This window comes from Ovis aries, chromosome 21, assembly GCF_016772045.2.
Source record: "Ovis aries strain OAR_USU_Benz2616 breed Rambouillet chromosome 21, ARS-UI_Ramb_v3.0, whole genome shotgun sequence".
In the NCBI taxonomy this organism is placed as follows: domain Eukaryota; kingdom Metazoa; phylum Chordata; class Mammalia; order Artiodactyla; family Bovidae; genus Ovis; species Ovis aries.
Genome location: NC_056074.1, coordinates 40,026,208 through 40,048,633, shown reverse-complemented (window position 1 = coordinate 40,048,633; position 22,426 = coordinate 40,026,208). Strand labels below are relative to the sequence as shown.

Sequence of the window (22,426 nt, the reverse complement as noted above, 5' to 3'; positions counted from 1 at the left end):
CTGTGATTCACGGGGTGGCAAAGAGTCGGACATGACTGAGCAACTGAACTGAACTGAACTGAACTGGAGCTTCCAGGAAAGCAATGTGGCCCTGCTGACATGGATCTCAGCTTGGTGAGAGTTCAGTTCAGACTGACCTCGAGAACTGTGAGATCATGAATGTGTGTTGTTTTATTTGTATTTATTTGGCCATGCCACATGGCTTGTGGTTTCTTCATTCCTCCACCAGGGATTGAACCCGGGGCCTCAGCAGTGATAGCAGTGAGTCCTAACCACTGGACCACCAGGCAATTCCTTGTGGGTTGTTTTATTTACTTTTCATCAAGTATTTTAATTGATTTTTTACTTTAAAAAATATTGATATGGCTGTGCCAGGAGTCAGTTGCAGCACATGGGATCTTTGATCTTCCTTGCCGCACTTGAGGTCTTAGTTCCCCAACTAGGGATTGAACCTGTGCCCCCTGAATTGGGAGCATGGAGTCTTAACCACTGGATTGCCAGGTAAGTCCTTCTTCATGCATATTTAATAGAAAGCAAATATGCAGCCTATAATCAACTCCCAGACTGTAATTAACACACTCTCATTATTTCATAACATAAACCACCCCACAATTTGCTGGAAATGGATTTTATTAATAATAAGTCACATGGTGAGATGCTTGGATGGCATCACCGGCTCAATGGACATGAGTTTGAGCAAACTCCGGGAGATAGTGAAGGACCGGGAAGCCTGGAGTGCTGCAGTACACGACTTCGCAACAGAACAATAATAAAGTTTGCTGGAAATTGATTTTAATAAGTCACATGATACAAAAGGATAGGAATATTCAAAGGGCACTTAGTGAAACACTGCTTTTTCCCACAAGGGCAGACAGAAAAAGTTAAGGCACAATGGATGCTCAGAAAACAGGAAGAAGCTGAAGAGTCAAAACAAATAATCTGTGTACACACACACCCATCATGTCCCTCAGGCCCTTCAATCTATCAGGTAAGAATTCACCTGGCATCAAAACAGTGCGTGGGAGCAGATAACCGGAGGGCTAGGAGCCAGAGGGGCTGGGAGCCAGTGAGGTCTCCAGGAGAGATGAGATGTCCTCTAGCTGGGACATTAGGAAAGGCTGGAGACACCTATTCATTATGACAGATAACAAAGGCCCTACTGCTGGAGGGCAAGCCCCCCTGGAAACATCTGGAGTGTTCAAGAGCCAACAAAGGGAGGAGGAGGTGAGTGGGCTCTGACATCCGGAGACAAGAGGTTCACATTCCCTTCCCCACATTCTCCACCGGGAAGGGAAGACAAAGCAAACCCTGTGTCGGGCTGGACCTGCCTCCTTCCTGTGGAAAGTCCCTGGAAGCGCCCCAGTGGTGGTGGTGGGGGGGTGACCCCTGAGAAAGAGCCAAAGGCTGAGAGGCCAGCTCTTCTGGGAGGAGGCAGGAGGCTGTGGGAAGAGCCCCACTCAGGCCATATCCACCTCCCTACAAGGTCCCCGAGAAAGAAGAGACCCCTCTCGCCCAGGGACTTCCCGTGCATGGGCCTAGGGCTGGATGAAACCTCAGCACCATCCTGGAAGGAGCGCCCGCAGCTCTGAGATGGTGGGGGCACCCTCGTGAGTAGCCTGAGTTTGCAGGCTTCATGGAACCAAAGCAGATCAAAAAAAGATCAAAACTGAAACTGGAAGCCCCAAGGGGCTTTGGGAGCGCCTCCAGGTGTGGAGTGTGGGCCCACAGGCTGGTGGGTCCACAAGGCAGCCACCTCCCAGCAGTGACATCACCGAAGATCAGCAAGCACGCTTTCCTGCTGGTCAGGGTCTCCTGCTCATGAGGGAGACCACAGTGAGGGGCACAGGGTCCCTCCAGTTCCACCGAGCTGGAGAGGGCTCTGTGGGGGCCTCACTGTCTGTGGAGGCCCCTGACCCTCTCCTCGCAGGGCCACGTCCCAGCCTGGCCACATGAGCTGGAATGTGGGGATGTGGTCACCAACGTCCAGGGAAAAAACCAAAGACACACACGCTCCTCTGGAGTGTCCTGAGCCGCGCTTCAGGCAGCACGATGCCCCCATGCTCTCCCACCTGCACAGCGGCCCTCAGCCTTGCTCCAGGCTGTCGGCGGCCTGGACCACGGTGTAGCTCCCCTGGCCCAGGGACAGCTGCCTGCTGAAGAAGGATGTGGTGCGTTTCGGTTTCACCCGCTTGATCGTCTCGCCTGTTTGGGGAACAAGAGGGATGCACTGAGGAGGGGCCCCCCCCCAGGGGAAGGCCCGGCTCCAGGGGAGCCCTTTCTGGAGCCTTCAGGCTGAGCTCCCCTCTTCACTCCCACCAGCTTCATGAGCCTCAGCTCCTCCCCCAACCCTCCCATAGTGAGAGCATGGGGCGGGGCGGGGGGCGGCCAGTCTCCTAAATCAGGTCACCAGTGTTTCCATTTGATGGTGGGCCTGCTGTGGTGTCTAAACCTGTTCAAAAAGAGACTGGAAAGGGGTACAAATGTCCAGCTAAAAAAGAACTCACAGGGATGTCCTAGATAGCACAAGGAATATGGTCAGTAACACTATAATAACTCTGTATGGTGACAGATGATAACCAGACTTAGGAGGATCACTTCATAACATATAAAAATACTGAATCACTATGTCAAAATCACTATATATATGAATATATAATATGTCAACTGTAATTCAATTCTGGAGTAGGAAAGGGCAGCCCACTCCAGTATTCTTGCCTGGAAAATTCCATGGTCAGAGGAGCCCAGCAGGGTATAGTCCATGGGGTCGCAAAGAGTCAGACATGACTGGGCACACACATAATTCAATTACAAAAAAGAAGAAGTAAGAACAGACCAAAGTCACAAAATACCTATAGTACATACTATTGCCTGAAAATGATCCTCGATGAGACAGACAGACTTTTTCCGGGGGAGGAGGGAGAGGGTGGCGCTTGTGGAATTTTAGTTCCCCAACTTGGGATCGAACTGGGCAGTTGAAGCCTGGAATCCTAACCAGTGGACTGCCAGGAAAGTCCCTAAAAAGACTTCTTAAAAGTTAAAAATTTCAAGCCAGGTGATCAAGGTCAACATCTAAAGTCACGAATCATGCTGATAATGAATATGATGTGGTAAAAACGGCTCATCACCTCTGTGATCTTCCTCCCCCAAACGCTCACTCTTGTCTAATAATGAGAAAACCAGAGAGATTCCAGTAAAGGGGCATCCTACACTATGCCTGACCAGTCCGCCTCAAGACTTCAAGGTCCTCAAAACCAGGAAGGTCTGAGAAACTTGTCACAGCCAAGAGGAGCCTAAGGAGACACAGCAGCCACCTGAAGTGTGGTGTTCTGGACGGGACCTTGCATCTGAAAGAGGATGTTAGGGAAGGTGAAAACTAAGGACTTGAGTTAATTTACTGCATCGTGTCAGTTCATTAATTCTAACAAACACACCGTATTAACATAATACGTTAATTTAAAAAAGCAAGCGACAGAAGAAAAACAGGCAACAGAAATAAATGGTAACGCATGAAGAAACTCCACGGAAAAACGGCCCCGCTTCACCAGCATCCGAACACCAACTCTGACGAGCTCACTGCCCTCAGGGTGGTAACACCTGCTGTGGGTGAGGATGGAGAGGCAGGTGCCTCCTTCTCTCCTGGAGTGGGTACAGTCGGTGCACACTTTGACCTGGAAACCCCATTTCCAGTAATTTCCCCTGAGGAAACAGTTATGGATTCCAGGTAAGGATTTGGCTACCAGGTAAGGTTTGCTGTTTATAGTAGCTGATGAACTACAAATACAGTTGGCCCTTAGATAACAGGTGGGTTGATAGGCCAACCCTCTGTGCAGTCAAGAATCAGAGTATGACTTCCAGCTGGCCCTTCATAGACCCATGGTTCCGTCTCTCCCACCAGTTCAATCAACTGCAGATCATGTGTGTGTGTCTGTTAGCCGCTCAGTCATGTCTGGACTCTTTGTGACCCTATGGATGGTAGCCCGCCAGGTTCCTCTGTCCACGGGATTCTCCAGGCAAGAATACTGAAGTGGGTTGTCATTCTCTTCTATAGGGGATCTTCCCGACCCAGGGATCAAAACTGTGTCTCCTGCATTGCAGGCGGATTCCTTGCCACTGAGCCACCAGCCAAAGCGTGCGTTCGGGCACCCATGTCATCTTTACCAGCTGCACTGATCCCACAGGGCGTGCATCCATCCTTCCTACACCCACAGCTTTAGTAACAGACACTAGTTGTCTCTAGCTTTTCATGTCTGGATATGCTTGTGGACACAGCAGTGAGGGGCTCTTACTGCTGGGGGCCCAGAGGGAAGCCTCCGATTCTCCATCAAACGACCGGATGCTTGCACCCAGCCCTCGGCCCCAGCCCTCGGCTCCCGCCAGGTCCTGCCGGCTAGAAGCTAACTCATTGCATCTGGAACTGCTCCCACTTCCAGAACTCCCCGTGGTGTGCGTGTGCACACGTGTAGGTGTGTGTGCACAGCATGAGGCGGTCACTCACCCTCCTCCACGTAGTCGATGGTGGAGAGATGCTGGATGCGGCTGCACACCACGCTGCCCTGCCTCCGCAGCTGGGGGCGCTGGTGAGGGGGTGGTGAGGAGCCAGAGGCTGAGGTGGGGCCGGCCTCCTGGGAGGCGGCGGGCTCGGCAGCCTGGCTCAGCTCGATGCAGTACTCGATGAGGCTGCTCATCAGCTCGGCCTGGGGAGGAGAGGGGGCCGGCGTGAGGCCTGGGGGGCTCTCTATTACTTGCTGCAGAGCGAGAGGATCCAGACCCACATGCCCTACCTGCCGGTGGGGGAGGCCAATGAGGAAACAAATACCTTTTATACAAAAGAAGGGGAGTCTGCTCTGTGGGCCAGGGGAGCCACCCCATTTGGGCTGACTTCAGCGGTCAGATTGTTGTTGTTTAATTGTGTAGTTGTGTCTGACTCTTGCGACCCCATGGACTGTAGCCCTCTAGGCTCCTCTGTCCATGGGATTTCTCAGGTAAGAATACTGGAGTGGGTTGCCATTTCCTCCTCCAGGGGATCTTCCCGAAAGAAAGAAAGGAGAGTGAAAAAGCTGGTTTGAAACTCATCATTAAAAAAATAAATTCATGGCATCCGGTCCCATCACTTCATGGCAAACAGATGGGGAAAAAGTGGAAGCAGTGACAGATTTTATTTTCTTGGGCTCCAAAATCACTACGGATGGTGATAGCAGCCACGAAATTAAGATGTTTGCTCCTTGGAAGGAAAGCTATGACAAACCCAGACAGTGTATTAAAAACCAGAGACATCACTTTGCTGACGAAAGTCTGTACAGTCAAAGCAATGGCTTTTCCAGTAGTCATGTATGGATGTGAGAGTCGGGTCATAAAGAAGGACCATAAAGAATTGATGCTTTCGAACTGTGGTGTTGGAAAAGACTCTTGAGAGTCCCTTGGACTGTAAGGAGATCAAACCAGTCCATCCTAAAGGAAATCAGTCCTGAATATTCATTGGAAGGACTGATGCTGAAGCTGAAGCTCCAATACTTTGGCCACCTGATGTGAAGAACTGACTCATTGGAAAAGACCCTGATGCTGGGGAAGACTGAAGTCCAATGAGAAGGGGGTGGTAGAGGATTGGGGTGGTAGGATAGCATCACCGACTCAGTGGACATGAATCTCAGCAAACTCCAGGAGATAGTGAAGGACAGGGGAGCCTGGCTTGCTAAATAGTGAGGTCAGCTGGGTGGGGTAGGCAGTTCCCCTGAACACATTCCTCAAGCCTTCTCAACAGACTTGAAACATTACACACGTTGACATAAAAGGTAATGTGACCAGATGCTAGCGGGCAGGGTCTGGGCACCTTAGGGTGGGGACAGCCAGGGCTGGCAGAGCCACAGACAGAAAGTTGCCAGCAGGTGGCATTGCCTAGGCAGGGCGTGTTCAGGGAGCCGGACACAGCAAGGACTGGGGTAGACACAGGCTGGCCTTGGACCCCGAGATGAGAACCCACTGGAGAGCAGGGTCAAAGGCCAAGGGGGCAGTCGGTGACTGCCCGCCCGATGGGGTGACCCGAGGCTGCTCCAGGGCAACAAACACTGCCCTGAGGAGGGTAAGCAGGGCAGGAAACTGCACGGGAGGTCCAGGCCCCACACATCCTCTGCACCTCCCTGAGGGAGCTGCACGGAGCTGAGCACACCAGGCCGCCCTCTGAGATCCTGCAACACCGCCTGACGCTCCTGAGGTTGGGGGAGGCTGCCATTACAGCTCAGCCGCCTCCAACAAAATGAAATATTCATCCAGGATAAGACTCAGCAAGCTAGAAATGGAAGAGGACTTCCTTAACCTGATGAAAGGCCTCTATGAAGAACGCACAGCCAACACCACACTGACTTAGAGCAAGGCTGAAGGCTTTCCCCTCAGGCCCAGGATGCCTGCTCACTCGGACTCACCAGGTGAGACCAGTGCTGCAGGCAAGACCAGGGAGAGGCAGGCAGCCTGCCAAGTTAGAGGACAACTGCCCCCTTCACAGACAACGCTGAACAGTCCAGAGACAATCCCAAAGGAGCCTCAGAAAACCTGCTTTCAACGAGTGAGTTTCACAGGGTGATAGGATATGAGGAAAACAAAATCAACTGTGTTTCTGTACGCCACAGCCAACAACTGGAAAGTGACATTAAAAAACGGTGTACCATCTCTGGGAGCACCAAACAAATAGGGAGGGGGATAAATCTAATAAAAGATAGATACGATATGTATGCTGAAAACCACAGAATGTTAGTGAAAGGAATCAAAGACAAATAAATGGAGATGTGCCGGGAGCTTCCCTGGTGGGTGAGTGGTAAAGAATACACCTGCCAATGCAGGAGACGTGGGTTCGATCCCTGACCCTGGAAGATCTCACATGCCAAGGAGCAACTAAGCTGGTGTGCCACAACTACTGAAGCCCGCGCGCCTTAGAGCCTGTGCTCCACAGTGAGAGAAGCTGCCGCAATGAGAAGCTCTATACCAAAACTCTGAAGCAGCCACTGCTCGCCACGACTAGAGAAAGCCCCTGCAGCAACGAAGACCCAGCGCAAAGTGAAAGTCGTGTGTCCGACTCTTTGCGACCCTGTGGACTGTAGCCTGCCAGCCTCCTCTGTCCATGGGATTCTCCAGGCATGAATACTGCAGTGGGTTGCCATTGCCTTCGCCAGGGATCTTCCTGACCCAGGAATCAAACCTGGGTCTCCTGCATTGCAGGCAAATTCTTTACTGTCTGAGCCACCAGAAAAGCCAAAAGTAAATAAATAAAATTATTTTTTTAATGTCATTTAAAATAAATGGACTGGAAGATTTAAAAATATCTCTTCAAAAGACATTGTTAAGAAAATAAAAAGTTGTAGACAAAGTTATGGGCTTCCCTGGTGGCTCAGAGGTTAAAGCGTCTGCCTGGAATGCGGGAGACCCTGGTTCGATTCCTGGGTTGGGAAGATCCCCTGGAGAAGGAAATGGCAACCCACTCCAGTACTCTTGCCCGGAGAATCCCATGGAGGGAGGAGCCTGGTAGGCTACAGTCCATGGGGTCGCAAAGAGTCGGACACGACTGAGCGACTTCACTCACTCAGACAAAGTTATAGACTTTGTCAAGTTATTAGACAATACACTTGTAAAATATTTATCTGATAAGGGACTGGTATGCAGAACATATAATGAACTCCTATAGCTCACTAAGAAAACAAATAAGCCAGTTTAGGAACTTCCCTGGTGACACAAGGGGTCAGAATCCGCCTGCCAATGCAGGGGACACAGGTTCGATCCCTGGTCCAGAAAGATTCCACATGCTGCAGAGCAACTAAGCCCGTGCGCTGCAACGACGGAGCCTGCGTGCCACAACCAACGCAGCCCTTAGCGTCTGGAGCCCTTGTCGCTCTGCAACGAGAGGCCATCGCGATAAGAAGCCAGGGCACCGCAATGAAGAGTAGCCCCCGCCTGCTGCCACTAGAGAAAGCCTGCACAAAACGCAATAAATACCCAGCACGGTCAAAACTAAAACACACAAATCAAACTGTTTTACAAATTTCCCGATTTTAACCAAGTGGAGAAATGATCTGTACAGACATTCCATCAAAGACCTACAGATAACAAATAACACAGAGAAGGATATCAACATCATAAGTCATAATGAAAATGCAAATGACAGCCACACTGACCTGTCACTACCACACAGTCATTATAATGGCAAACAAACAGACACTGACACCACCAAGTGCTGAGCGAGGAAGCAGAGCACCTGGGACTCTCGGACGCGGCTGGAGGGACTGCGGGATGGCACAGTCCCTTTGGAAGACAGTTAGGTAGCTTCCAGTAAGGCTGTTATGATACAATCCTGTAACCCCCAGTCCTAGGTATTTACACAAGAGAACTGAAGGCATACGCCCACCCAACAGCCTGTACACAAATGTCTAGAGCAGCTTTATTCACAAAAGTCCCAAACTGGAAATATCCTTCAGTGGGTAAAGAGCTAACCTGTAGTTATATCCACCCAATGGAATGCTACAGCAGTCAAAAGCAAAAAACCAGGACTTCGTGAAATGTGGACCATCTCAGGGGCGTGAATCTTAGTGAAAGTGGCCAGGCTCAAAAGGCTGCAGAGTGTGTACACGGCACGGTTGGATCGCTATTTGTTTCTCATCTACCAACTGACAGGCGTTCGTGTGGTGTTCAGTTCTTTGGTTATGACACACAAAGCTGTATGAACATCTTAGTGTAAATCTGTGTGCGGACATATGTCTCTTTCTCCTGGGTAAATACAGTAAGTGAGTTTATATGACATTCTGAAGAAAGCAAAACTCTAGGTACAGCTAAGAGGAGGTATCAGATAGCAAGTGAAGAGATGAGTCTGAAATCATAAGAGATATATATGAAACAATTAAAAAAAAAAAAGAGAAAACTCAAAAAAAAATTGGCAGACTTCAACAAACAGGACATTCAGATGGTGGATATATATGTAAAAGGTGCTCAACCTCATTTGTGTGTGTGTGTGGAGTGGGGGAATGCCAACTAAAATCACATGGAGATTTGGGGGTGATGGAAATAACGCCAATAAAAAATGGGCAAAAGATGTGAAGAGACGTTTCACTTCTAGGAGGATACGTGGACAGCAAATAAGCAGCTCTGTAGCTTGCCTGTGGTGGCGGTGGTCATGTGAACATGTTAAAACTCACCTCTCAAAACGGGTGCATTTTATTGTAAATTATATCGATAAAGTTGACTAGCAAGTAAAGAAAAGAAGCATGAGGAGATATCCCTTCTCAACCACCAGAGTGGCTGAAGGGACCAGTCGGCTCCTGAGCCTGAAGCTGGGCGTGCGCACAGAGGACGCAGGCAGCACCTTCTGCCACAGTCAGAACTGGACACCCAAGGCCTGTCAGCAATGGGACAGAAAAGTCAAGGGGGGCAAATTCATACGCGGGACCGCCCAGTGCAAGCGGGAGACCACGGCACTGGCACCTACAGTGGGGACGAGGATGGAGCTCCCAGATACAGGGCTGAGTGCGAGACTGGGCAGAACAGAACGCTCCGTGGGGACCCTCTGCCGTAAAGTTCAAAGCCAGGCATAAAGACTCTGGGGTGGCACAAGTCAGGATGCGGGGGTCCCTTGGCGGGGGGCACGGCTGGGAGGCAGATCGAGGCGAGGTCTTTCTCAATCTGAAAGGTGTTACATGGGTTTCTTTTTTAAATATATAATTTATTTGTTTTTGGCTGCACTGGGTCTTCGCTGCTGCTTGGACTTTTCCCTAGCTGCGGTGAATGGGAGCTACTCTCCAGGCGCAGGCTTCTCATCGCGGCGGCTTCTCTTGTTGCGGAGTATGGGCGCAGCAGCTGTGGCACACGGCCTTTTAGTTGCTCCTCGGCCTGTGGAATCTTCCTGGACCAGGGACTGAACCTGTGTCCCCTGCACTGGCAGGCAGATTCCTACCCATTGTACCACCCGGGAAGTCTGTTATATGCGTTTCTTTTAGGAAATGTGTTGAGCTATATATATACACTTAGGAGCTGGGCACTTTTCTGCATGTATATTGTAATTCAATAAAATGGAGACTTCCCTGGTGGTCCAGTGGTTAAGAATCTGTCTTGCAATGCAGGGGACACAGGTTCGATCCCTGGTCAGGAACTAAGATTTCACGTGCTGCGGAGCAACTAAGCCCGTGCACTGCAACTACTGAGGCCGTGTGCTCCAGAGTCCACACGCCACAACTGGAGAATTCATGTGCTGCGACAAAAGATCCCGCATGACGCAACAAAGATCACGCGTGCCGCAACTAAGACCCAGTGTGGCTGAATAAGCGTATTTTTTTAAAAGAAAAGGACATCTGAGATTTAAAAAACAAAAAACTGTGCTAAAGAAATAAAATAGGACATTTAGATTAAAAAAAAAGAGACCTGGGTAATTCTCTGGTGTTCCAGTGGTTGGGACTTTGTGCTTTCACCACTCAGGGCCCAAGTCTGATCCCTGGTCAGGGAACTAGAATTCCACAGGCTCCAGTGTGACCAAAAAAAAAAAAGTCTAGGCCAGTGATAAGGGAGGGGCAGAGGGAGCAGAATGGCTGGGAGGATTTAGAGGCTCAAGGCGGCGGCAGGAGGGCCGTGTGCTTTCACCGATGGGGAGTCGCTGGAGCACATCTCTGCGCTTGGGGAGAGGAGCACCGAGGCACACAGTCCTGGAAGGGCCCTCGGCCCTGACCAAGGTGGGAGAAGGGGCAGGGGTGGAGGTTGCGGCGGGAAGACAGGGTGCTGAGCGCACAAGAGGGAAACAAAGGCACACTGGGCACACAGCGCTGGGCAGCCCCCCGCCAACCACTGCCCCAGCTGCCCCACCACCGGGCCAGGCCTTCCCAACCCTCAAGGGTGGCTCCCCGTCGGCAGGAGTCAGCTCCGGGGTGTCCAGGCCCTCAGCAGCCCTCTCACCTCTTTGCTAGCCAGGCTGAGACCTCCGATAGCCTAGGGGCCCCTAAGTCCACCCTCTCCATGCCCACCCCCACCGGGATGCGGGCAGCACCCACCCCTACCTGCTTCGAGTAGATCTTGAGGAGTTTGTTGACTGGTGTGCCCTCATTGTCCCCGTCGAACTCCAGCCACAGCACGGACTCCTCCTCCTCGGGGGAGGTATGGTCCCAGGATAGTTCCTGGAAGCGCAGGCCCAGCAGGACGTGCTGGCCAGCGGGAGACAGAGCTTGGACTCCTCTGGGCTGAGGCCTGCTGCCCTGCCCCATCCCCGAGGGCGTCACCAGGAGGGGACACCTGGCCAGGCTATATTTACCTCCAAGGCTGAGCTGAAACTCATGTATGAGTGTCTCTTGGGAGAGGAATCCCTGCTTCCATCAGACCCTCAAGGAGGGCTGTGGTCCAGGAGCTGAGACCCCCTAAGCCACAGCCCTTCTCACTAGTGGGACAAGCCCCTAAGAGCTGGGATGGGGGACAGGGGAGACCCTCCTTCCCCAGAGATCAGCTGGGTGGCATCTCGGCAGGAGGAGCAGCTGGGCCCAGCATGTCGGGGAGCAGGTGCCCAAGGAGGGCTGGGGTCCCTCTCTGGGGACCACCAGAAGTCTCCCCCAAACTTGTCTGCTGGCATGGGAGGGACTTCCGCCCAGGTGCATAGAAGCCCCTGGGGCGGGCTACCGACACCACTTCTACACAGGCTGAGACAACCAGCGGAGACATCCGGTGCCAAAAGCAGGAGGCAGAGCCAGACTCCAACAGCCAGGAGGGCTCCCAGTCGTGAGGTTTTTCCAGAAAACCACCAGTGTCCAGCCAGGCCCTGCCAGATGCTCTCCACCAGCTGCAGGCTGGGCAGGAAAGCTGACCTACAGCAGGCTCAACAAAGCCCCCAGAATGCCAGTGGAAGCCCCAGAGACATCTGAGAGAGGGAGGCCAGAAAGGCTGCCCACCCTGCCCGAGGCCAACCACAGGCCCAAGGGAACCAGGAAGGCCTGGGTAAGGATCCCACTGCCCTCCTCTCCACTGAGGCGCCTGCTCCAGGTCCCCCCTGGAGGAGCAGGACATACCTTCTCCCTGCAGTCGATGACATGCACGCCATCCAGGCTGATGGCCACAGATACTGGCTTGCGCCCGCCCCGGTGCAAAAAGCCCTGGGCTGGCTTGTCAATCTCGCCGTGGAAGAAGGCACACCTGGGGAGGGAAACTGGGGTTATTCTGTCCCCTCCAGCACCAAGAACAAGGCCAGGGTCGGGGTTCAGCCACCAGTGGGTGCACTGGCCAGGCCGTGTCCCAGGCACCTGAGATGCTTACGCTGTTTGGGTAACTAAAGGTTAAGTGGAAACCCATCCCAGGGAGGGAGAAACAGAGGAGGTAGGTGAGAGGGAGGCTTTGTGGAGGTGGTGGCCTCTGAGCTGATCAGGCAGGATAGGAAGGCTGGAATAGACAGAGGACAGGAGGGGAACTGGGTGGCAGAGTGAGCTGGGCACCATGGACAGAAGGCAGAGCATGAACACAGGCGTGAGACAGAGTGAGTGACGTTCCCGGAATGGCCAGGAGCCTGAGAGCTCAGAAATGGGAGCTGAGGCTCTGGAGGCTGGGAGAGCCTGGAGGCTGAGGCTGCCCACCGTCCCCCCATGGGCTGCTCAGGCAGGGAGGCCACTTCAGGATTTGATGCTGACAAAGGGAAGGGGGCCAGGGGCCTTGGGACACCCAGGCACTGAGCTGCCACCCTCTCCCTCCTGCCCCATCGTGGCCTGTCACACTCCAGCTGCCCTGGGCCCTCACCCCTGGCTAAGCCAGTGAAAGCAGAAGTGTAGTCGCTCAGTCGTGTTCAACTCTTTGAGACCTTATGGACTGTAGCCTGCCTAACTCCTCTGTCCATGGGATTCTCCAGGCAAGAACACTGGAGTGGGTTGCCATGCCCTCCTCCGGGGGATCTTCCCAACCCAGGGATCAAAGCCAGGTTTCTGGCAAAGCCAGAGCCATAGTTAAACCCTGCAGCCCCAGGAGGGGACTGGAGACAAGCCTGCTCCGCCTTCAGTTCTGAGCTCAGCGGAGGGCTCCCCCTCCGGGCAGACTCTTGACTCCACGGAGGAAACTGAAGCAACAGGAAGAGCAGCCACTGGTCCGCCCTCACCTCAACTCCTCACTCGATTGGGTCCTCTCTGTCCACACACACGCCTCTCACCCACCATGGCAGCGGAAGACCTCCTCCCGCACCCACAGCGGTTCCATCCCTGGGCTCCATCTCACAGGGAGGCTCCTGAGAGAGCTGGTTCCACGGACTGTCACCGATTCTTTTTCTCTTGCTCCTCCACCCGCTGCCGCCTTCATGATGCGGGAGCCAAGGTCAACGATCAGCCACACGGGCCATGTTGAACTCGACCTTGCCGCAGCAGCACCTGAAACTTGGTCATTCTTCCTCCTCAACCCTTCCCTTCACCGGGCTGGCTGGCGTCCCCTGCCTGGTCCACACTCACCTCTGTGGCCATTCCTTGGGGCTCCTGGCTGATGACTCATCCACTACCTGACTCTCTTCCCAGAAACCCAAGGGCTTGCCCGGAAGCGCCACTTGAGGGTCTGGCAAGCATCTCAAAATCAACACATCCAAAGACAAGCCCCTGATCTGCCTTGACCTGCACCCCTCCCCACCCTGCCCGTCCTGTCTCAGCTGGTGACTCCACCTCCCAGCTGCTCGGGCAGAAATCTGGAGTCCCCTCGGCCTGCTCCCCTTCGCCTCCTCTCCGGCACACCTGGCGAGTTCCTTCAGCTCCGCCCGCAACACCTCTGGAACCCGACCACCTCTGGAATCCCGCTGCCTGCGGCACCACCACCAGCCTGAGCCTCAGCACTCTCTGGAGTGTGGCCACTGTCCTCACAGCACAGCTCATCCTGCCCACCCACAGTCTGTTCTCTGCTTCTATTGTTTGCTCTCTCTCTTGCCCCTAGAACAGCCTCTTCACGGGCAGGAACAGTGGTCACCAAGGGGTCTCTAGCACCTCAAGGGTGCTGGTGCCCAGTAGGTACCCAAGAGCTAAGGGCTAGAACTGCCTGTGTGAAAGAGAGCTGGCAGGTCTACGGGCCACGTGACTGTAGCAGGAGGGAGGAGAGGACCTGCCCGGTGTCCGAGCTCATGACAGGGGAGTGGGAGGAAGAGTGTCCAGCCCGGGACCCATGGAGCCTGAGGAGCTGGCATCTAGACGCACCTTGAGTGAGGACAGAGCTCAGTGGGATTGGAGATGGGTTCACGGGCCAGGGAGGGACACAGCACCCGGGGCTGTGGCCGCACTTGGAAGCTGCTCACCCGTAGAAGGGCAGCTCGTGGCACTTGAGGAGGTAGGCGCGGTAGTGGGGGCTCAAGGAAGCCTCGCGCTCGCCGTCGCTGCTGGCCACCTCCTGCACCCGGCGGTAGGCGTTCAGCAGACCCTGCTCGCCTGTCCCGGCCTTGGCACCACGGCCCCGGAAAGCAGCAAAGAGCCCGTGGCTCCGCTTGCAGAGATGGGCAGGGAGGAAGGAGTCCAGCTTCTCCCTGCGGAGGAAGGGAGATGGGGCTGGGCTGAGGATGGCTCTGTGTCTGCAGGCTGGGAAGACACCGCGGTCCTGGGGTGCGGGAAGCACGGGGTGCGCCTGGACACGAGCCCCCAGAGAGCCCACTGCCCCCATCCCTGCAGCGCGCCTGGTTGGCGAGAGGCCAGAAGGCAAAGCCAGGAGACAAGATGAGAGCTGAAACCAGGCTGACCCCAGAAGCAGACCGTGACCAGAGGGTCTCGGGGCCAAGTCTGTGTCACCGAGTCAGGAAGCTTTGGATTCCTAAGCCAGCAATTTTATAATCAAAAGATAGTGCAAATGACCTAGCACCATCAATGTTTTGTTCTGCTAAACAGAGATGTTAAAAAAATCACCACCAGCACAGGCTCATGAAGGAAAGGGCATTTTCAATCACACAGACTCAAGAATCCTGGTGTGACAGCACCGTGTCTCCCCCTCAGGCAGCCCTCTGACTGTGGCTGGGCGCTGCCCCTTCCAGTGGACTGCAGCTGGGGCTCGGGGCATGAGAGCTGGTTCAAGCCCGTTTCAATGACAGGGATCCCTGCTCATACAGATGGGTGCTGACACGTGCTTGGCACATGGCAGGGGCCGAACAAACAGCTGCAGTTGTCATTTTCATTGAAGAGGGGAGGAGGCTTCTGGAGGAGCAAGACTCCAGGCCACGGGGAAGGGTGGCCAGCCCTGCGGCCCTGACACAGGAAGGAACGTGATGCGGGGAGAGGCCTGGCTGTAGAGCAGCAGGAGGAGGGGCGTCCAGGGGGCTGCCCCCCGACTTCTCTGCTTCCAGCCACAGCTCCCCCTTGTCGTTTGGAAATCTGGCCTCCTACCCTCAGTCCATGGGGTCTGTGCAGGCTCATGGAGGGTCCAAGGGAGGATCTGGACCTCAGCCAATCAGTGTCCCAGCCACTCTGTCTCCTTTGGGTGGACCTGGGCCCAGCCATCATCATCAAATGAGTCTCAGGGCTCTGGTCACGTGAGGGATGAGGTCTCTTCTTGCCAGCATGCAACTACTGTGGCCACCTGGCCATTGTGTGGCAGGAGCTTGCCTGAGTGCAAGCTGGTCCGGAGGACAAAGGGCTGGGCAAGGAGAGCGAGGACCAGTCTGGTGGGTGGGAGGGCCCCAATCAGAGCCCCTGAACCTCAGTCACCCTCCATTGTCTCAGTTGCTCAGTGGTGTTCAACCGTTTGTGGACCCTGTGGATTGTAACCCGCCAGGCTCCTCTGTCCATGGATTCTCCAGGCAAGAATACTGGAGTGGGTTGCCATTTCCTTCTCCAGGGCATCTTCCTGACTCAGGGATCGAACACGGTCTCCTTCATCTCCTGCATTGCAGGTGGATTCTTTACCCATTGAGCTACCTGAGAAACCCTCAGTCACCTTGGACTCATCTATTTCCTGAAAAAGTCCTTCAAGTCCAAACAGTCTGAGCTGGGTCTGCTGTCACCTGCAATAGGACCAGACATGCCATCCCAAGAGCCGGGGTTTCTATGGCTGCCAGCCTCAAGCCAGCTCAGCTGGGAGCGTTCAGGCTCCGCTGAGCTTGGGTGGCCCTGCTAGGCCCCAGCTGTTAGTCACCGGGCACAGGGCCTGGTCTCTGCACATCCTTCCCCCCGCAACACAGCTATACACCGAAGGGCTGGTGTTGGGGGGAACCCTGAGTCTAGAACAGGCTGTATTTCAAGTACATACTCATTGCAATTATCACTAAACCTCAGGATTCATCCACGGAGGTCAGAGGCAGGCTTGGTCTACTTCCCGGGTAGACTCAATTGTCACAACCCCAGGCCCTGCGAATCAAAGAGCACAGTTTCTTGAGACAGCTAGGAAGCATGGAGCCAGCACGCTGGAGTGTCAGGAAATGGGGCCTCTTCCCTGGAGTTCAGGACTAAATCAGACAATCAGTGGCAACTGGGACTCAATGTGGTCAGTCCCCAGCGATGACTTCCAAGAGAACAAGCCCAACTCCCTCTGACCTCAGATGGGGGCTGGGCTCCACCCTTGTGCACAAGAAGGGGTCCTCTCACGGGTGTCACTTCACCTGTCTCCCACTGCCCAGGCCCCTCAGCCCAGAGCAGATGAGGAAGAGGAGGTCGAGAGAGGTGGGGTGACTCACTCAAGGTCACATAGCATCAGGGCCTCCTGACTCCAGGACCTGGCAAGAGCACCTGCAACCAGGATTCCGAGACCAGGGGCTCCCCTCCATGGGCCCTCACCTCAGGGTGCAGGCGGTGGGCTGGCCAGGCTGGTAGGGCCCGAGCTGCACACGGCACACCAGGGCGCCCAGGGCCTCGCAGTCCTCCACGTCGCAAGGGTACCGGGCGGCCAGCACGTTGCCCTTGGCCTCCTCGTAGAGCAGCCGCAGGACCTCCTTGTCATGGATCTGCGAGCCGGTGCGGCAGAGAGGAATGGCTCAGTCCAGAGGGACACCCGTGTTCAGGGGCCAAGGGACCGTTGGACACCCTGGGGAGGTGGTACTGCCTGGGGCTCCCTGCCTCACCTGGAGCTCCCGCCGTTTGGGGAAAAACACGTTTCTCCGGAACTGTAGGGAAGGCTCATCTGGGGAGAGAGGAGGGGGTTGCTGGCCGCCCTGCACAGCCACCCTGCCTTCCCCGCTGAGTGACCCAGTCTCCTTAGTTCCCGAGTCTTCTCCACCACCGCTCAGGAAACCCCAGAGCCGTCCAGAGATGGGGGTGTGTGGCTTATCTCGAGGTGCTCACTGTTCCCCCCAGCCCACCCTATCCTGGGCTCCCCTCCCCTGAGGGAGATGCCGGCTCTGCCGTCAGCGAGCGCAGCTCCATCTGCCAGGGGTGGCCTGGCTGGGCCGGGAGGTCACACCCCAGACCCAGGTGGGCCCCGAGCCAGGGACGCACAGGCAGCAGCACTGACCCATGGCCACGTCGTCATCCGAGGCGTCGGTGAATCGCAGCAGCAGCTCCTGCCACTGGCGGCCCAGCTTGTACGGCTGGTGCTTGGGCTTCAGCTGCACCTCTGCGGGAGGAGAGGGAAAGCGGCCGTGAAGCCGTGAGCAGCGCAACTGCCCACACTCACAGCAGCGACGACGCACTCAGGGCCAACGTTCACCGAACCATTTCAAGTGCTTTACAGCAACTGCCCTGAAATAACCCTACTCTCACTTCATCCACAGGGAAAAATGAGGCTCAGAGAGGTTAAGGTGTTTGTCCAAACAGCAAGTGAGAGGGGGTCAGGTTCCAGGCAGCCAGTCCGACTATTCCCTACAGTACCCAGCGTGGGCTGTAGCCGAGAGGCTGAGGCAGCTGGAAGGTGCTGGGGGTGGCCGTCCTGCTGCCCCTGGCACTACCTGGAAAGCAAAGCCCAAAGCTGGTGATAGGGTCAAAGGCCCAGGGAGCTGTTCTCCCTGTTCCCAGCCCTGCCTGGGCCTCTCCCTTGCCAGCCCCCACCCAAGCATGTCCCCTGGGGGCTCTGGGCTCCAGATGGCCTTAACCCAAGCCCCGGCAGCTCAGAGGACTCCCATTATCAGTATGGAACTGTGGTCCCACACTTCCAGATGGGGCCTTCCTGCCTAGAGGCTGTCCCCTCAGCAAGACGGACTGTCCCTGGAGAACTGTTCCATGCGGAGTGACAATGGCACTCAGAAGGTCAAACCCTCCCAAACATCCAGCTTGAAGGGTGGCTCCAGCAGGCGGCACCCCTCCCTGCCTCACGGCCCTGGGGCGTGGGTCACTGCCACACCCACTCTGGGGGCGGACTGGGGCCAAGAGTCCTGAGGGCCCACGTCAAAGCTGAAATGGCCTTTCAGCCTTCCTGAACCCAGCCTGGGAACAGAGTGGGCGCTGACCCCATGCTGGGGCCTCTTGGCTGGGGTGGTGCCCAGCATAACCCACTGGCCACACAGGCAGCCCATTCATGTTCTTGTGAGGGGGCAGACGGAATGCGACGAGGAGGGAGTGGGGGAGGAAGTCAGCTGGCTGACTGCAGAGACAGGAGCTGAAGGCCGGGCAGGGGCCACATGAAACCACCCCCCCACCAGTTTTCCAGAGACACAAGCAGAGGGGCCTGCAGTCCTGTCCAGTAGCCGGAGGGTGAAGGTGGGATGGCTGAGCTGGGTGGGGAGCGGCCGAGACAGACTGGTCAGCAGGAAGAGGGTGGGCGAGAGCAACAGCTGGGCAGGAAGCTCCCACCGGTGGGTGGGGGTGGGGAGACAGGCATTCCCCTTCCCACCAAGCCAGCATATCTTCCCTCCAGGGCAGAGGCACAAACTCCTAGGGGCCCAGGGACCAGGCACACCCTTCTGACCCTGCTTCTCTACAAGGGAGAGTATCTAATCCCAAAACAAGCCTGGCCCCGGCACCAGCTGGAGCATCCTCTCCCTGGCCCCTTTCCCAACCAAGTCAGCAGGCTAGTGGCCCTGTTCGGAGGCCCCAGGGGGCTCTCTGCAAGCCCGCCACACATCCCCCAGGCCTAAGGGCTGGAGAGCCCCCACTGCCCTCACTCTTGCTACACCCCCGTCTCGGGATCTCAGCCTGAAAAAGCAGGACAAAGTGATCAGAAACCGGGCAGGGCTGGAGCGTCCCTGCAGAGAAGCTGGGTTCCCACTCATCATCCCCGCCCTCAGGAAAAGTCTCACCCTTGGGGTGGCTGCGTCCTGGGCCAGGTCCCACCTTCCTCCCAGCCTCCAAAGAGCAGGGTACAGTTCAAAGAGGCTGGCTGGGGGCCCACCCAGGCCTCTGTTCCGATCTCTGTCCCACCACTCAATGTCCCCCCTGCTCCAAACCTCAATTTCCTCATCAGTATGACCAGGCTGGGCCATGAGGATAAGGTGAAATTCTACTTGCAAAATGCCAGCTCAGGTTGTGGCACGGACCACGTGCTCTGTGAACGTGCATGGCTCCCTCCCTGTCCCCCATCCCGCTCCTCCTGATGCTCAGGCTCCAGCAGCCCTGAGGTAAGGGGCAGGCACGACCTCTCCTCTGCCACCAGCACCAAGAAAGGAGATGGGGGCAGAGGAGCCAGGCATCATTCCAGGGCTCTGGGTCCTGGAAGCCATGGGTGGCTCCAGGACACATGAGTCCCACCTTTCCCTGATGTATAGTGGCCAGAGGTTCTAGAAGCTGCCCCCTCCTCCCCTGCCAGTGCCCTTCCAGCCCCCCGACCTGGGCTTCTCAGTGTCAAGCCTTACCCAGCAGAGGGGAGACGAGCCAGAGTGCGAAGGCGTCCAGGGCGATGTCTGGAAGCTGTAGGACCTCGCGGATGGCCCGATGCAGCTCGTGGGCACTGAGTGAGGGCAGGTTCTCCACGGCCAGGGGCACCATCGAATCATCCGCCAGGTATACCAGCACATCGGCTGCTGCAATGTGGGCCGGGCAAGGTCAGCTGGGCCAGCTGGCACAGGCATGCCATCTAAGCATCTTCCATTCCCCTGCTGGGGTTGGACCCTGTAACCCTTGGGGTGACCATGGCTACACTCCGGAGGCAAAGCCTCAGCATCCCCGAAGGACCCTGTGAAGAGCACTTGTTAGCTCCATGCTGTCAACGCAGAGGCCCTGGGTTCGATCCCTGGTCAGGGAGCTAGATCCCATGTACCTCAACTAAGAGTTCACATGCCACAACTAAAGATCCTGCACATGGCAACTAAGCCACGGTGCAGCCGAAATAAATGCATAATTTTTTTTTTAAGTCTGTTAGGACTTACTGGAGACCCTCAAACCACCCAGAAAGCCAGCAACTCTGGCTCAGCAATCAGCCTTGTCCCACCCTAAGCCCCCAAAGTTTCAAACTGGGACTGGCCGCTTCACCCCCAACACACTCCCCCTGCAGCCTCAAAGACTCTGCTGTGCTTCTCCCCTGAAAGAGAACATTCCACAGGTGGGACTGAGGCAGAGAGAGACTGAACCCTTCCTGAAGTTACAATAGTTAGTAAATCGAGCAAGGAGGGAGAGAGCTGGTGACACGCTATTACCTTAAACAAGCCACTATCTCTCTCTGGCCCAAGCTAACGTGGGGCCACCCCGCAGTATAGCAAGTTTCAGGGTTCAGTCTGCTTAGGATTCTTCAAGCCTCAGGACTCAACACGATGGCCTTTCAAAAGGACTTAAGTCTTAAACAGGCCAGCTGAGGTACAACCCTGAAAGTTGAGTGTTCCCTGATGACAGCATTTGGACGCGTGTTTGGAGCCTGGAGCCCAAAGGAGACCCTTGGAAGGGCAGCCAGATTCAAATCTCTACCACTGGAACCACAGGCACCGTGAAGAAGCCCTGAAGGCTCCAATCCTGACTGGCCTCTGGCTGGCTGGCTTCAGCCAGTCAGTGTGCCACATGCCTCGCGTGCCGAGTAGGGCTAATTCCTATCCCCCACTACCCCACCCAGAGCTTCTGTGAACCAAATGAGGTGAAGCCTGTGAAACACAAAGGTATAGTTTATTACTAACACAAATGAAGGTGCTTTTTGGATCCCCAGTCTGTTCGGTTCTAACAGTCACTTTCTTGAGAGATCATAAAATAATGTCCAGTTCAGCTCAGTCGCTTAGTCATATCCAACTCTTTGTGACACCATGGACTCCAGTGTCCTGTACTTAACTTCTCTAGGGCCCAATTTCCTTCCTATAAAATGTAAATAATGATTCCTGTTTTCAAAGGACTATTTACCAAACAGAGAAAGTGAATATGTCACTTTTCATTCGTGAGATTTCAAGTGAATTTCACAGGTTTTACAAGTGGGGAAGATTTACAAGTGAGTACCCAACTTTGCAAGTAGCCTAGTGACAGAGCCCAGATCCTCGGACTGACTTGTCACTTTTCCACATCCCAACTGACCTTATTTGTTAATTAATAAATAAAATTCTCTTCAATGACAGAGATGATGAGCCAGGGCCACTTCCTCGGGGCTGGAACCCTAGGAAGTTACGGTGGGGTGGGGACTAGGGTCACGGACCCACCTCGGGCTCCCACGGAGGACACACTGCTTCGATGGGACCGATCAGCTGGGCCGGGCTGCCCGGTACTGCCTTCTGGCCCGTCCATCTGCAGAAGAAAAGAGAAAAAGTTGTCCCTGGAGGGTCCAAGGATGGGGGTGCTGGGAAGCCCTTCAAGCTGTCACTGAGGAAGGAAGGAAGGGGTTCAGAGCTGATCTACGAAGGTGAACACCAGGGCTGAAGGCACAGGTGTTCAGACTAGCGGGGTGAGGGGTTGGGGCGGGGGGGGGGGGGTCCTCAGTCAACTTTAGATGGGGGCTGGTGGAAGGAATCGGGGCCGTAATGGTCAGGAGAAGGGTCAAGCTCGGCTCGCCGAGATGCCCAGGCAGGACACAGCATACCCCTGTCCGGGGCGGAGGCCCGTGCAGGGCGTCGCAGCTCTCTCACCTCACAGGAACGCAGCGCCCGCTGCCTCAGTCCAGGTTCCTGCCCTGACTCGGGCCCCCAGGTGCCGCTGCGTCCTCGCTGCCCGCCGAGACACAGGATCCCGCCCGCGCTCCGGTTCCCGAGGCTGCGACGCGGAAGCCCGGGCGGAGGAAGCGCGGCCCGCACGGCCCCGCCTCTTCGGCCCGCGCGAGCCAATCGGAGCCCGGGCCCGCCGCGCACGCGCCCTGCCTCCCGCCCGCGCGCGCACGCCCCTCGCAGGCTCGCGCTTATCCCGGCCGCCGGCCTAAGGCTCCTGGTGGCCGACTGAAGAAACTGACTCGCCACCTACCAGAGTGACGGGGGAGCCCGTGATCCCCACACACAGGCCCCACCTGTTGGCCTGTAACAGAACGTGGCGAAGGTTCAAGGAAATAGGGAATGGGGGTGCGAGCTCTGGCGCTCACACGCGAGTGACTTTGGGCTAGTCCCCTCACTTGTGAAAGGGGAGATGCTTCGTGGGGACGCGTCCCGGAGCCGTACTGTGCTGGCCGCGGGGTAAAGGTGATGCAGGCAGCCTGCTGTACCGCAGTGCCTCGAGGCCGGGAGAGGGGATGAGCT

General features: G+C 55.6%; 1 protein-coding gene and 1 non-coding gene across 4 annotated transcripts; one reads left to right on the top strand and one right to left on the bottom strand.

Moving 5' to 3' along the window:
* Positions 1-770: 770 nt before the first annotated feature.
* FRMD8 (FERM domain containing 8) lies at positions 771-21,980 on the bottom strand. Of its 3 annotated transcripts, none has more exons than XM_027959397.3 (11): positions 21,830-21,980; positions 21,407-21,491; positions 19,652-19,819; positions 17,380-17,481; positions 16,991-17,049; positions 16,707-16,873; positions 14,249-14,473; positions 12,012-12,135; positions 11,016-11,159; positions 4,496-4,694; positions 771-2,202 (listed from the first exon to the last, which is right to left on the bottom strand). In XM_027959397.3, the coding sequence occupies exons 2-11, from the start codon at positions 21,489-21,491 to the stop codon at positions 2,084-2,086; spliced, it is 1,392 nt and encodes a 463-aa protein (XP_027815198.2). In that variant the 5' UTR covers positions 21,830-21,980; the 3' UTR covers positions 771-2,083. The 3 variants fall into 3 exon arrangements, with proteins under 3 accessions (XP_027815198.2, XP_060260070.1, XP_042094288.1); XM_060404087.1 differs by lacking the exons at positions 771-2,202; positions 4,496-4,694 and adding exons at positions 9,174-9,370; positions 9,461-9,654; XM_042238354.2 differs by lacking the exons at positions 771-2,202; positions 4,496-4,694 and adding an exon at positions 9,664-10,740.
* On the top strand, positions 7,365-7,436 carry TRNAS-GGA (transfer RNA serine (anticodon GGA)). The gene has a single exon. It is a non-coding gene; the product is annotated as a tRNA-Ser (tRNA).
* Positions 21,981-22,426: the final 446 nt, after the last annotated feature.